We start from the raw sequence: 15,810 nt of genomic DNA, 5'->3' as shown, positions 1-15,810 counted from the left end.
ACTTTTGTATATTGCTCTTTTAGAGAATGACAATTAAATATTTAACTCCTTAAGAGTAATTTTGGGAGTTCCTCAGCAGTATGGATATACTACTCTGAAAATAACTGCTGCTTATAGATTCCTTAAAGAAGTTTTTAAACATTTCTAGAAATAATAGTTTGTCCATAACTAAAAATGAGCTCCAAAAAAGGATAGTTAATTCATTTATTCAGGTTTTAAACTAATGTTTTGTGCTTGACATTGTGTGTCAGATGCTTTATATTGATTATTTCATTTAATTTCCATGGTAATATTGTGATTTCAGTCTGATTTACCTCCGAACTGAACAGAAATAGGGATGATTTGGTAAGAGCTGCTGCTTTTAATTTGTTTATATAGAAGACCTGTCACAGACCTGCTGGAGTGGGCACTCATGATACATTTTAAATTGTACATGGCAGGGAAGCCAATGTGGCTCAAGTGATAAGGCCTCTGCCTACCATATGGAAGGACCCAGGTTCGACCTCTGGGGCCTTCTGGTGAAAAAGAAGAAGAGTTAGTGTGTCTGCACGGTGAGCCAGTGCCCACATGCAAGCCAAGTGCCCGTGTGGTAAGCCAAGTGCCCGTGTGGTGAGCCGAGTGCCCATGTAGTGAGTCAGTGCCTGTGTGGCAAGCTGAGTGCCTGCGTGCTGAGCCAGTGCCCGCACAAGTGAGTCACGCAGCAAGATGATCACACAACAGAAGAGAGACAAAGGGGAGAGTCAAGGTGAAGCACAGCAGAGACCAGGAACTGAGGTGGCACAATTGGCAGGAACCTCTCTCCACATCAGTTGCCCCCAGGATCAAATCCCAGTGAATCCTAGAGGAGAAAGACGAGGAGAGAGGATAAAAAGAGAAATAGATAGAGAAGATCACACAGCAAATGGGCACAGACAGCAAAAAACAGCAGGGCAGGGGAAGGGGAGAGGGAGGGAGAAAATTTAAGGAAAACCAACCTATAAAAAAAAAATCGTACATGGCGGAATAGCAGAGTCAGACAGATTTCCCTGTCTTGGCAGAATAGATGACTGATGGTTATATGTATGACCTCAAGGTGACTTTTAGGTAGATTTCTATTTTATGTATATTTAATACATATTAGCAGGAAAAAAGGTCACCAAAGTGGCATTTCCATTTTTATTAGTTTATATAGTCTGATAAAAGACAGATCTTTCATATGCTAGTCCTTTGTACCACTCAGCTTCAACTCAGCCCAGAAGTTGCAAGAGAAACTGACAACAACAATAACAAGAAAATAAAGTTTCAGGTTTTAAAGGACCAGAGGCATTAGTTAAAATAAAGAGAGGTCACCTAGGAAGGAGGTTAGCTTATATTAAAAGAAGTGTTCTTGTGTTCATGGAACCCCTTCAGTGGTGAATGCTGTTCTTTGCTTGTCACATAAATCTGTTCATTTAATTTTTTGCTTAGGTGTTGCTTTATATGTCAGTTGTTTTATATAAATTTGTACAGATTTCCTAGAGTAAAAATGAAATATATTCTGAATTTTTATCCAAATTACTTTTTAACAGTAAAAAGGTAATATTTTAAGTCTTGTGATGTCTTCCTTGTTACACATAACTCAAGTTTTAAATATTGGAAGGTTGTAATACCTAACAAGTTATAAAAGTGTCATCCTTAAGGCTATGTAATTCCTTCATCTTCCTATCCCCCCAAAATATATGTCCTTGTAATGATTTACCTTCAAAGCATAAACAAATGTCCCAGATATTTAAGAAGTTTGTAACTGAGATATGGTCATTAAAAAGTAATGTTGGGAAGCAGACTTGGCCCAGTGGTTAGGGCGTCCGTCTACCACATGGGAGGTCCGTGGTTCAAACCCCAGGCCTCCTTGACCCGTGTGGAGCTGGCCCACGCGCAGTGCTGATGCGTGCAAGAAGTACCGTGTCACTCAGGGGTGTCCCCCGCATAGGGGAGCCCCACACACAAGGATTGCGCCCTGTAAGGAGAGCCGCCCAGCACGAAAGAAAGTGCAGCCTGCGCAAGAATGGCGCCGCACACACGGAGAGCTGACACAAGATGACGCAACAAAAATAGACACAGATTCCCGTGCCGCTGAAAACAACAGAAGTGGACAAAGAAGACGCAGCAAATAGACACAGAGAACAGACAAATGGGGTGGGGCAGGGAGAGAAATAAATATTAAAAAAAAAAAAAGTAATGTTAAAAAAAATACTAGACTGTGAGATAATAATTGAAGCAAGACTATGGCTACATGGATGTTAATTATGCTGTTTTCCCTTCTGCTGTATAAATTTGAAATATTCTGTAATGCAGAATTTTAAAAAATTCTGTATGAATATTTATGAATATTTTCATAAAAATATTTATGAATATTTATTTTTCCTTTTTTTTTTCCCAAAGGAATTAGCTGAACGACTTAAAGCTCAACTTGAAAAGGCAAATAAAGTCAAAGAAACTACAACACAGATATCATCCAGAAAATCTGGGGAAGAGGTAAGGAATAAAAGTTTGTTTGCAGACTCATAATTATCTTGCACAATAATAATGCTTTGCATTTGTAATATTTTCATGTGAAATATTTCCGTATCTGTCTGCATGTATATGTGCGTATGCTTTCTTTTTCTTGTTTTAAAAATGTATTTTCATATGTATTCTCTTACATTGGAAACAGACTAAGAGTGGGGTCAAGGAGACCTGGTTATTTTCTGAACTCTGTCACTTATTGTTTGACCATGTATAAGTCATTTAATGCCTTTGTCTATAAATTCTTTCCCTACAGAAGAAAGACTTGAATTAGATATCCATTTCATGTCAAATTACTTTGTTGAATGATTCATTCGTCTAATATCCATTATTGAACAATCAGACTAAAACACCTGTCTGTGTAGACAAGAGGTAGACTAAATGATAAAATAAATAAATCACATAGCATATTTGAAGGCTCTAATTCCTATGGTAAAGGAATAGGGTTAATGGGGAACTTGAGTGTCAGGTGTATTAGTAGCTTCAGTTTTAAAAGGGATATGTAGGTAATTCTCACTGAAAATGGGGCATCGATGCAAGGATTTGAGGGTCGTGATGGAGCGGATCTGAGTGAAGAACACACCAGGCATAGGGAACAGACAGTGACAGCCCTACGGTGGGAGGTTGTCTGATGTGTAGGAAGAGCAGCAAGGGGACCAGTGTCGCTGGAGTGACGTGAGAGAGGGGGACACAGGTGGTCCAGATCAGAGAGACTGTAGGAAGCCAGACTGTGTTCTGAAGGTCATAAATTCTTGTCCATAAATTGGATCCTTAATATGAGTGAGATGAGAAGACAATAAAGGGTTTTGAGGAGAGAATATATAGATATATATATTAATAATGGTAACATCACATTAAGTGTTCATTATATACCAGACACAATCCTGATTGCTTGGTATGTATTTAATGAAAAAGCCTTTTAAAGGGAGTCACTGAGAGTCAGTGGCACCATTCATCCACTTTAAAAGTGAAGTTTTAAAAAAAATCAATTTTATTGAAATGTATTCGTAAACCATATAATTTATCTAAAGTGTACAATCAGTGGCATTTGGTATAATCACAGAATTGTGCATTCATCAATTCAGTCAATGTTAGAGCATTTTCATTACTCTTAAAACAATGTAAAAAGGACAAAAACAAAAACAAAAACCAACAAAGGGGAAGCAGACTTGGCCCAGCAGTTAGGGTGTCCATCTACCACATGGGAGGTCCGTGGTTCAAACCCTGGGCCTCCTTGACCCGTGTGGAGCTGGCCCATGCGCAGTGCTGATGTGTGCAAGGAGTGCCGTGCCACGCAGGGGTGTCCCCCACGTAGAGGAGCTCCATGCGCCAGGAGTGCGCCATGTAAGGAGAGCCGCCCAGCATGAAAGAAAGTGCAGCCTGCCCAGGAATGGCGCTGCCCACACGGAGAGCTGACATAGCAAAATGATGCAACAAAAAGAGACACAGCTTCCCATGCCGCTGACAACAACAGAAGTAGACAAAGAAGACGACGCAGCAAAGAGACACAGAGAACAGACGGGGGGGGGGGGGCGGGGGGGGGAGGGAGATAAATAAATAAATAAATCTTAAAAAAAAAACCCAACAAAAAACTTTACCCCTTAGTAGTCACATTTCAATCTCTCTCCCTTCTCCTGCCATACATAACTTCTAAATTTTTTAAAATTTCTGTAATTTATTTGTATTTACATTTTGTATAGATGGAGTCAAATAATATGTAATACTTTTTGTCTAGTTTTTTTCACTTAGCATACTTCCTTTTTTTTCCTTACTGGTGATGGAAAATTATTAATATATTACTATACTCCTTTTAAGCAACTCTTTTTCATTAATTTTATTATAAAATATTATATTTTTGTATCAGTTGCAGAGAAGGTACTATATGAATACTAAGGGTCAAAAACAGGGTAGTATACGAGGGTATGGGATTATTCCTTTGGAGTAATGAAAATGTTCTGAAATGGACCTGGCTGATGACAGCACAACTCTGTGAGGAAACTGAGAGCCAGTGACTGTACAATTTGGATGGATTGTACAAGTCAGGGGACCATATAACACAGTGAACCTGTGGTAGACGATGGACTGTGATTAACAGTACATTAATAGTACAAACATAACATTCTCTCATGAAGTATAACAAATATTCAGTACTAATACATGGTGTTAATGATAGGGTGGTTTATGGGAAAGTATGCCAAATGTAAAATGCGAACTGTACTTAGCAATAATATTTTATGATACTTATTCATCATTTGTAATGAATATTCCACAACAATGCAGGGTGTTAGTGGTGGGGTGAAATATAGGAATCCTGTATGGTATGCATGATTGTTTTATAAACTCACAACTTCATTTTTAAAAATTTTTATTTAAGGAGTTTTTATTTACAGCTATTATACCTCACAGAACAAAAATCTAAACACCTTTAGATTAAAAACATTTTGTTTTATAGCTTGAATTATTGTTAAAATTTTTATGAGTATACAACTAAAATAAATGAGAAAAAAATATAATTATAAACTTTGATAAAATAATTATACAAAAAAATTGCAAATGTACATCTAAAATGTAGATGAGAGCAGTTATGGTGATTTGAATAAAAATGCTGTGAAACTGTCTCTTAAATTCAGTGCACCCTCTGAAGACCATGCACCATAGTAAGTTTCAGGATGGGTTCCATTTGTGTCTTTGTTTTCTAAAGTTAGAGTCTAAGAGAGATTGTGAAAAGACAGGGGGAAAAGCATGTCTTTTCCTCACAGCTTTAGGAAAGAGTTTAAGTGGAAGTCTTATCCGCTAAAACTCTACATTCCGTCATAATTTTTTTTTAACTTTATTTTTAAAGAAAATTTAGAGTATAGAAAAGTTACATTGAAAATATAAGGGATTCCCATATGCCCTCCCCCTCCCCCTCTCATCTTTTCCCCTATTAATAACATCTTACATTAGTGTGATACATTTGTTAAAGTTGATGAACAAATATTGAAACATTGCTACTAATCATGGTCTCTAGTTTACATTATGGTTTACACTTTGCACGGTACAATTTTATAGGTTTTGTCTAAATATACAGTGGCCTGTATCTGTCATTACAAGGTCATCAGAACAGTTCCAGTGCCCTAAAAATGCCTTATGTTCCACCTGTTCTTCCCTCCCTCTCCTGGTAACCACTGTCTTGATGTCAGTACAACTTCTTGAATGACAAAGGGACATGAAAATAGAAAACAAAGTTATTTACTACTACACAGAAATTTGCTGATTCCTAGAGGAAAATCCTGAAATATTTCTGAAAGAAATTTTCAGGAAAAAGAAAACCCACCCATAGAACTGTTGGGACAGGGAGGAGTGTTTTTTGTTTTGACTTTGTTTGTTGGATATTTTAGATTATACCATCAAGGTAAATCTCTTAAGGCAAACTATGTGCATATTATTTTGGCTTTAGTGAAAATCCATTTGCAGTTGTAATTATTGGTTTACTTATTTCTTTACCCCTTTAGAGAGTGAATAATTTTAGTATTTAGGCCAATACTATTTCTTTCACTTCTGTATCTAGTGCATACGAGAATCATTGGCACATAATAGACAACCAAAAATATTTGAAATATTTATTGTATGTATTCATGTATTTGATTTATTTTTTTCCCTGTTGGTTTTTATTGTAAACCTTAAAAATGATCCATGAACTTTGAAATAATCGTGTTTGGCCTTCCCATGAGTATAGCTCCCTTACTTAAACAGTCTCCCGACTGTGTAGCATCTCCATCTAACCTGTGTTCAAACACAGCGGTAAGGTCCACTGAATTTTAGAAGATTGTTAGTTTTATTTCAGGACAAGTCTGATTTTAATTATTTAATATATGAAATCCTAATTTGCCATTTTGTAAGTTCTATAATAACTGTTCAGTGAAATCATTTCTTGGACACAGGTAATCTAAGAGAATTCAGATCTACACTTTTTGTAGCAGTACAGGAAACCTAGCTCAGCATTTGCAATAAAATATGAGCTAGTCATCATATAATGGTGTAGTGGCTTCAACATTTTGTTCACTCTGCTAACAAAAAAGAGAAATGCATTTTTATAGTCCCAGGGCAGTTCTGTGTAGGGTTTCATAGACTTCCTCTTGAAAGAAATTGAGAAATAAACTAAGAGCCTTAGGGGGCCATAGAGAAACATTAATAATAAAGAAAGAAACAGAAAGTCATCTGTGGTATTTTGTACATGAAGTAATATATTTGATTTGTGATGTAAAGTATTTTCAATAGTAATTTTGACTGTACTTGATTATCATCTAAACATTGCCTTTTCAATCTGATTTTTGTTATATTGTAAAGTCACTATTCTGCCATTGCTGTGATTGTGAATATGTATATCTTTAGACTGTTTTCCTATGTTTAGGCATTGTAATCTCAGCAATTCATCCCCATAAACATGGTAAAAAAGAAAAAGTTAATTACAGGGTCTAAAAATACACCATGGTGATAATGACTTACCTTTAATTTTTAAGCAGCAAGCCTTTGCATTAAATCAACAAGTACTTTTTTAGTTCCTTCATTGTAGAAAGCGCTTGCATTCTCACCTTTCTTTTTTTTTTTTAAAGATTTATTTATTTATTTAATTCCCCCCCTCCCCTGGTTGTCTGTTCTCTGTGTGTCTATTCACTGCGCCTTGTTTCTTTGTCCGCTTCTGTTGTCGTCAGCAGCACGGGAAGTGTGGGCGGCACCGTTCCTGGGCAGGCTGCACTTTCTTTCGCGCTGGGCGGCTCTCCTTACCGGGCGCACTCCTTGCGCGTGGGGCTCCCCTACACGGGGGACACCCCAGCGTGGCTCAGCACTCCTTGCGCACATCAGCACTGTGCATGGGCCAGCTCCACACGGGTCAAGGAGGCCCGGGGTTTGAACCACGGACCTCCCATGTGGTAGACGGACGCCCTAACCACTGGGCCAAGTCCGTTTCCCATCTCACCTTTCTAAATCACATGTTTTAAATATAAAATAAGCGTTATTGCAATTTTGTGTTTATTCCATTTTTTACTCACATTACTATAAGTATACTGTACTGGATAATATAGCCTTTGTTGACACAGAGTAGGTATGCAAAAATGTTACTTTCTTTTAGTCATTTATCTCGTTTCTTCCCCAGCCCAGCAAAATAGGTCAGTGGATGTACCTATTTTGTACAAAGTGCAACCTTTTTTCCTCCTTCCTAAAGAATCCCTTATTTCCATGCTCTACAATTAGTAATAATATTGTAAGCACTAGTGAATTAATTATACTTTCCTAAAGGAGCATACATTTTAAACTAAATGAATTAGAGCAATAACAATTTAATAGATGATATATAAATACAAACCAATATTGTAATAGCATATAGAATCTTGTATCTGTTTTCTTTCTCACACTTCACATCAAATTCATCACAAAATATTGTCAATTTTACCTGCTAAATATTTGTTAAATCTGCTGTTTGCTTTTCATATCTATTGTACTATCTAAGATGGCCATCATTTATTAGGAACTTTGCAATAGCTCCTTTCCCTCTTGCTTCAGGGCCTTTGCACAAGTTTTTCCCTTTGCCTAAAATATTTTTCTTTTTCCCCACCCTTCTTTAGTTATTTCCTACTCATCCTGTGGATATTATGTCAGAAGTCATATTTTCCTTTGGAAAACATTCTCTGTGGAAAGAGGACAAATACATAAGATTAATTATACAAATATGTAATTAGAGTTTTCAGAGTGCTCCAAAGGAAAAGCATAGAAATATGGGAATAGTGAACAGGGCCTAGTGCATTCTGAGTATCCAGAGAATGTTGGAGGCTGTCACCATTATTTTTGGATCTTGTCACTCATTTTTGTAACTACTATCTGTAAGACTTATTTGTTTTGTTTTTTACCATATTTATTTCTCCCCATCCCCTTGTTGCCTGCACTTGCTGTCTCTCTGTCTTCGTTTCTGTAGAGGCACCGGGACCGGAACCCAGGACCTCTGATGTGGGAGGGAGGTGCCTAATTGCTTGAGCCACGTGCATCCCTAAGACTTATTTATGAGCCACAGAAGTAATCTTTAGCACAGCTCCTAAGGGTGTCTACTAGGTGCCAGTGACGACTCATAGGCCTCAGTCAGTGAGCAGGGAAGCCCTCTGGTGTGACTGTAGACCATGCTTGATTGTTAATGCTTTCTGGAGTGGATTTTTTAAGAAAATAAAGAATATTCTTTCAAGTACATTAATTTAGAGAACCTTCTAGAGTATTTTGGATGGATGTGATTGTATATTCACTATAGTTAAAATTGGGGTGAAGAATTATTTTGTGGACTGCCTCACATTTAGAACCAGGGTTCTCTAATGGCTGCTGAAGCTACAACAAGTTGGTTTCCTTAGAGAAGTACAACCTCTTTTCTCCACTCATTCACCCCTTTTCTCCAAAGTGCTCACTAGTTTTTTCCCTACCTAAGTTTACCCTCAGCATCTTATTCCTTTTTCTGTTTTATAATTAAATTTAAGGGAGAAATGAAAAGTTACTGCATATCTGAAATAGTGTCTTTATAGTATTAAGTAGCATTTGAGACTTCCATGCTCTCTTGAAGGAATGATTTATATGTTCTCTTTCCATATTTTTGGGGGGAATGGAGGAGTGATGTTACATTTTTATAATATATATTTCAAGTTGAAGGGGAAAACATTTTAAGTGAAAGAAGTCAACCACAAAAGAAATTTTTATCCTTATATATTTTTAAAATTACTTTAACCATATTGTATGACACAAAGTGTTGTGGGTAGTTATAAGAAGTCAAATTAATGTGTTTTTAGAAAAAAACAGTAGTGCAGTTTTCAGTTTAATAGTGCATAGTAAGTGTGTGCATATCAAAAGAAGTCAGTACCAGAATGATTGTAGTAGACAGTTGCTAATAAAGATCTTTGGAGAGAAAATACAATTATTTGAGTGAATCTTCAGAACACCAAAGAGAGGCCAGAGAAAAATTAAAACATTTGATATTATGTCACAGTAAATCATAGAGAAAATTTGTGGTATTCATTATGTTCCTGTCTACCCAGAAATACCAGTAAATCATCCCTGTATGAGTCTTTTAATTAAGTTTAAACATTAAGCTGTAGAATACGATTTGGTTTAGAAATTTGTGCCATCTGAACATTATAAGATTTGTTTAATAAGGAATTATTAACTTAAGAAAACCATTTAACTTTTTTTTTTTTAAAGATTTATTTATTTATTTAATTTCCCCCCCTCCCCTGGTTGTCTGTTCTTGGTGTCTGTTTGCTGCGTCTTGTTTCTTTGTCCGCTTCTGTTGTTGTCAGCGGCACGGGAAGTGTGGGCGGCGCCATTCCTGGGCAGGCTGCACTTTCTTTTCACGCTGGGGGGCTTTCCTCACGGGCGCACTCCTTGTGCGTGGGGCTCCCCCACACGGGGGACACCCTTGCGTGGCAGGGCACTCCTTGCGCGCATCAGCACTGCGCATGGCCAGCTCCACACGGGTCAAGGAGGCCCGGGGTTTGAACCGCGGACCTCCCATATGGTAGACGGACGCCCTAACCACTGGGCCAAAGTCCGTTTCCCCCATTTAACTTTTAATTCCTTTAGTCATATCCTATTTTTTAAGTTCTATTTCTAAAATTTTTCATTGAATTTGATAGTATAATTCTATTCTTCAGGACAATGATATTATTTTGGTAATATTATTTCTAGGACCAGTTAATATTTTAAAAATTTTTATTTTGAAGATTTATTTATTTTTTATTTATTTCTCTCCCCTCCCCCCCCAGTTGTCTGCACTCTGTGTCCATTCGCTGTGTGTTCTTCTGTGACCGCTTCTATCCTTATCAGCGGCACTGGGAATTTGTGTTTCTTTTTGTTGTGTCATCTTGTTGCGTTAGCTTTCCATGTGTGTGGCACCATTCTTGGGCAGGCTGCACTTTCTTTCGCGCTGGGCGACTCTCTTTACAGGGCGCACTCCTTGCGCGTGGGGCTCCCCTACGCAGAAGATACCCCTGCGTGGCAGGGCACTCCTTGCGCGCATCAGCACTACGCATGGGCCAGCTCCACATGGGTCAAGGAGGCCTGGGGTTTGAACCGCGGACCTCCCATGTGGTAGGCGAACGCCCTAACCACTGGGCCAAGTCCACTTACCCAGATAATATTTTTGTGAGAGTCTATTATGTACTAGGACTTGTTTCAAACACTTTAGATTAAAGAATTCATTTAATTCTTTTAAAAATCCTATGAAGTAGGTATTCTCATTATCCTCATTTTATGAACAAGTTCCAAGTCTTGATTAAATTTTATGTGATGATAAGAAATAAGGTTTGGTTTAATGTTCCTTTGAGTTAGATTGATAAACTAATGTTTGAAAAAGCAAGAAAATCTTGCTTAGATTTTAAAGCCAACTTTATATTTGATAGTTATGCAAGTTCTAAGAAGAAAAGTTTAAGCTGCTTAGAAATGCTCACACAATTTAATAGAAAGTTTCCTGTAAAGTGGTTATGTATATAAATTTGAAAGAATAAATTGAAATGTATTTTTCCATTCATAGTGGTTTCTAATGATAATTAAATAAATGTTCATTGTAGAAATGTGGAAAATGCCAAAACAATCAAACAAACATAAAGAAGAAAATAAAATCATCCCAAATCCCACCACTCAGCAGTAATCTACTGGTAAACTTTATTTCTCTCCAGGTTTTCTTTCTCTTTCTCATTCATTCATTCTTTCTTTCTCTCTCATTCATTCTTTCTCTTGTTCTTTCTTTCATTCTTTCTCATTCTCTCAGGTATTCGAAATATTTTTGCACAGTTAACATAGCACAACAAACATGCAGTTTTTTTTAGTTTTTGATGTTATCTCAAGTCTCTCTTCATGTAGATGTAAACACGTGTATAATTCTACATAATGCAATTGAATTTTATTTTTTCCACTTGTATGAACATATTTCCTTGTTAAATGGAATTGTAATCATATTAGCATATTCAGTGTCCCAATACTATTTCTAATATTTACTTAATTTAAGAAAAGAAAATTGCAAAAAATTCATGCATTTTCTCCCAGCCGATTTGTGCCCCGGATATTCTTAAATTTCTCTCAGCAGTTACTCAAAACTTTCCCTGCTTTATTCTTAGCTATGACTTTGCTTCCCACGTCATTGGGAAAGTAGAGATTATAAATTAGAATTTTATTCTGTTTATTCTCTCCCAAAATTAATCTTTCTGTATCTCTCATGTGGCAGTGGAAAGAGTATTCCCATTTCTTTTAAGGCCAAGTTCTTTATCTCTTCATCTCATTCTTTTTCTGCCCTCTGGAATCAGTTCCCACCAGTTATCTCCCCTCCTATATGGAATCTTCAGTTCTTTCTCTCTGGTCGCTTCTTTCCCATGACTTGCAAATATGCTCAAGTCTCTGTCCTTAAAACAAACCAACAAACCAAATAAAAAACAAGAAGGGTGTTGGTGTAGCTCAGTGATCGAGTGCCTGCTTTCCATGTACTAGGTCCTGGGTTCAATCTCTGGTACCTCCTGAAAAACAACAACAACAATTTTCTTTTCCCTGAGCAACTTTACTAAACATTTCTGGCAAACAAATACTAACAGGTATCCAGGTGGAAGGAGCAGCATGAGTAAATGTGCACAGGTAAGGGTGAGATGGTATGTTTTGAGATGTAAAAGTCATTCTGAATGGCTGCAGAGTAAGGTGTGAATGAGGGAATATAGGAGGAGGAGATTGGACAGGTAGAAAAGGATTTCATTCTCTTTCTTCCAATCCCATGGCTTTAGTTAACATCTCTGTGTGAATGTAAGTCCCAAATCTATTAACTCAAGCTCTAACCTGTCAGCTCTAAACTAGTATTTCCAGTTATTAGCTAGACTTTGTGTGTACCGTAGCCTCAGAATGTCTAAAAGCCCTTGCCTCTACCTCCAATCAATATACATACATACATATATACATAATTTTTCACTTCTTTTTCTAATTTTATTATCATCTTTCTGTTTTTCTGAGTTAAAAACTATGGAGAAGTCCTTAATTCCTTTTTTCTGGCAGCACATTATTTTTTACTTTTACCTTCCCTCCTATACATATTTTAGCATTTTTATTTTGGCAATTAATTGTCCTTGTTCAATGCCTCATCATCTCTTGCTTGAGATATTACAGTAACCTTCTAAGTCATCTCCCTTTTGCTGCACCTTCACTCATGAGAATGTCCTTTATGTTGCCATCAGAATTAAACTGCATCTGATTTTTGTATAGCTGGAAGAGATCTGGATTTGGGGACTCAGAATCTCAGTCTCACTTCTTTTACTCTTACTTAGCTCAGTTACTTAAATTTAGACAAGAACCATTAAAATATGATTGAGAACTTTAAAATGCAATATAAATTTAAAATTTTTCTAAAACACCAGTATATGATCCTATTTTTGCTTTGCTTAGACATCTTTAAGCACTGCTGCATCTTTCTGCTTTTGCTCAGTTTGATTTTTTCTTTACTTCTAAGGCCTTTGTTCTTCTATTGTTTTTTCTGGTTGTTTCCCAAGAAAGCACCACTTTTTTCCTCCTCTGTGATCTAGTATTATTTTATACTTCACTTATTGTATTTAACTTATGAAGGTTTGTATAAACCCTCAATCCCTTCTTTTTCTCTCTCCCTGCTATTTTACTTATGAATTCCTTAATATTTGGTGATGTGAGAGAGGCCCTGGGAAGTCTTGGAGAAAAATCTCAACCTAGGATAGGAGGGTTCTTCACACAGTTGTGAGAAAGAATTCAAGGATTAGTCAATAACAGCAGGAGAATTTAATGTAAAGCCACAGTACATACTCAAGACGGGAGTATGGATGTGCTCGTATGAATTGCTCGAGTTGCCCCTGCTGGGATTAGGGGTACTGTTTTATTAAAGGCTGGGGTGCCCCTTCTTCCTTTCCATGAAATTAGGACTTGTAAGTCCCAGTATTCTCATTGGTCTGCCTTAAGCAAAAGAGGGATTGAAAACTACTTCCTGGCTCTGTATTCCTGGGAGTGAGAACTGTCCAAGGGAGGGTCAGTGAGGCATGTGGTCCTCAGGTGATGGGTGACCCTTTTGTCATCTGTTATCTTGGGACACTGGGCCTTGGGCCCTAGGCCTTGAGCCAGTGATTATTTCCCCTGCAGTTGTGTATTAGCTGATGGTAATTTTTCATTTATCCTTCTCCCTTGTTATCTCCCTTTCCATACCTTTCCCTACCTCACTGGGACCATATCTTGCTATATTTATAGGCACATTCATGCCATTGGATTATACAATGATAGAAAGTAATTCTGAGTGTTAGTTTACTGTTCAAAGGAAGTGAAATGAAATTGATATATATTAAAAAAAAGTCTGCTGTGTTTTTCATTTACTATTTATGCCAGTAATGGACATAATTTTTCATATTGGCTATAGTTTCATCTCAAAGCCAAGCCAGATAGCCTTATAAACTATATTAAACCAACAGTCAAAATTTGGCTTTGTTGTTGAGTCCTTAATTACCCAAGCATTCTCAGTGAAAGGTAGGCAGTTTTTCAGTTGGGTGACAGAAAGTTTCCATGATTGAAGAACAGACAGGTCACCAGTGAAAGGATCACTGCCAACATCACTTACTCTTTCTTTCAAAAAGTGATGTTTTTTACCAAAATATCATTTACTCATTTTATTTTGAGATAGGATAGTAATGGAAATAGTATAAGAATGGAAATAGCATGGGTTTTAAATTTTTATTCATTTTTATTCTTATTTCTTTGTTAGAGAAATTGTGGATTTACAGAACAATTATGCATAAAACATTGTATTCCCATATATCACCCTATTATTAACACCTTGTGGGAGGCGGACTTGGCCCAATGGATAGGGCATCCGCCTACCACATGGGAGGTCTGCTGTTCAAACCCCGGGCCTCCTTGACCCGTGTGGAGCTAGCCCATGTGCAGCGCTGATGTGTGCAACTAGTGCCGTGCCATGCAGGGGTGTCCCCCACGTAGGGGAGCCCCACGCTCAAGGAGTGCACCCCGTAGGGAGAGCTTCCCAGCGCGAAAGAAAGTGTAGCCTGCCCAAGAATGGCACCGCACACATGGAGAGCTGACACAATCCTGGTGCTGCTGATAAGGATAGAAGCGGTCACAGAAGAACACACAGCGAATGGACACAGAGAACAGACAACTGGGGCGGGGAAAGGGAGAGAAATAAATAAATAAAAAGATAACGCCTTGCGTTGGGGTGTAATATTTGTTATAATTGATGGTCACACTTTTCAATAATTTCCTGTTAACTGTAGTCTATGATTTAACTTAGGGTTCCATTTCTGTAGTGCAGTTGGATGGATTAAAAAAAAATTTATTGTGTTACCATAGGTGTAATATAACATTTTCTACTTTAATCATATTCAGATATATATTTCAGTGCTGTTAATTATGTTCACAATGTTGTGCTACCATCACCACCATCAATTACCAAAACATTTCCATCATTCCAAATAGGAACCCTGTACATTTTAATTTTAAGCCTTAACTTCCCATTTCCTATTCCCCTGATAACCTGTATTCTAGATTCTGACTCTATGAGTTTGTTTATTCTAATTACTTCAAATCAGTGAGATCATACAATAGTTGTCCTCTTCATGTGACATTTTAAGCTTTGCTATAGTGAGTCTATAGTAGTCTGCACTCTAAGAATGGTTTATCCTCACAGCTAAAGTGTAACCTCTGTAGGGTCTTTAACGAATTCCTTGGATGATCTCTGAGAACTCTCCACTCTGATTAGAGTTTAGACTTCTGGATTTTTGGGAGCTCTGGTAATTGCTCAGCATACAGTGCCCTGATTGTTCTGCGTCTGGCCTTTGGGAGTTTCACTCAATAAATGCACAACCTGGTACCCAGCAAAAACTCTAGGGGACCTCTTGCAGTTTGGTCATCATAGATTGTGGTTGATACCTGTGGCTTTGTAACTCCAGCACCTCAGCTTTTCTGAACTCTCATCTCAGACTCCTCAGTTCAGCAGCTGAGCACTGTTTAGGTTCTCCCTAAAGAGCATTCTGGAAACTGGCTCTTGGTAGACCGCTTTGGCAGTCTTAGGGCTCCTCTCATTTGTTTCTCTTCTCTCAGAGATTACAGTTTTTCATTGTCATTTATCCAATGTTTGATATTTATTTCATGTATTTTGTCAAGTTGCCTGGTTTCTTAATGGTGACAGGTTATATCTGTTTCTTGTTTTTGCCATTATGTCCAGAAATGGAAATCCAGCATAGATATTTAAACAAAATAAAAGAGCACTGGATCCCA

At 37.5% G+C, this 15,810-nt stretch overlaps 1 protein-coding gene across 2 annotated transcripts in view; it reads left to right on the top strand.

Annotated features, from left to right (window-relative positions):
* The window catches only part of CWF19L2 (CWF19 like cell cycle control factor 2), a 138,716-nt gene that overhangs the window by 69,499 nt on the left and 53,407 nt on the right, over positions 1–15,810 (top strand). For both annotated transcript variants that reach the window (XM_058289437.2, XM_058289438.2), the window contains exon 10: positions 2,401–2,493. In XM_058289437.2, coding sequence (XP_058145420.1) covers positions 2,401–2,493 — 93 coding nt within the window. The remainder of the gene's footprint in view (positions 1–2,400; positions 2,494–15,810) is intronic.

The sequence above is a fragment of the Dasypus novemcinctus genome, chromosome 27 (assembly GCF_030445035.2).
Source record: "Dasypus novemcinctus isolate mDasNov1 chromosome 27, mDasNov1.1.hap2, whole genome shotgun sequence".
NCBI classification, from domain to species: Eukaryota; Metazoa; Chordata; class Mammalia; order Cingulata; family Dasypodidae; genus Dasypus; species Dasypus novemcinctus.
Note: the sequence above shows the minus strand (reverse complement) of the source record. Positions and strands in the feature narration are given on the sequence as shown.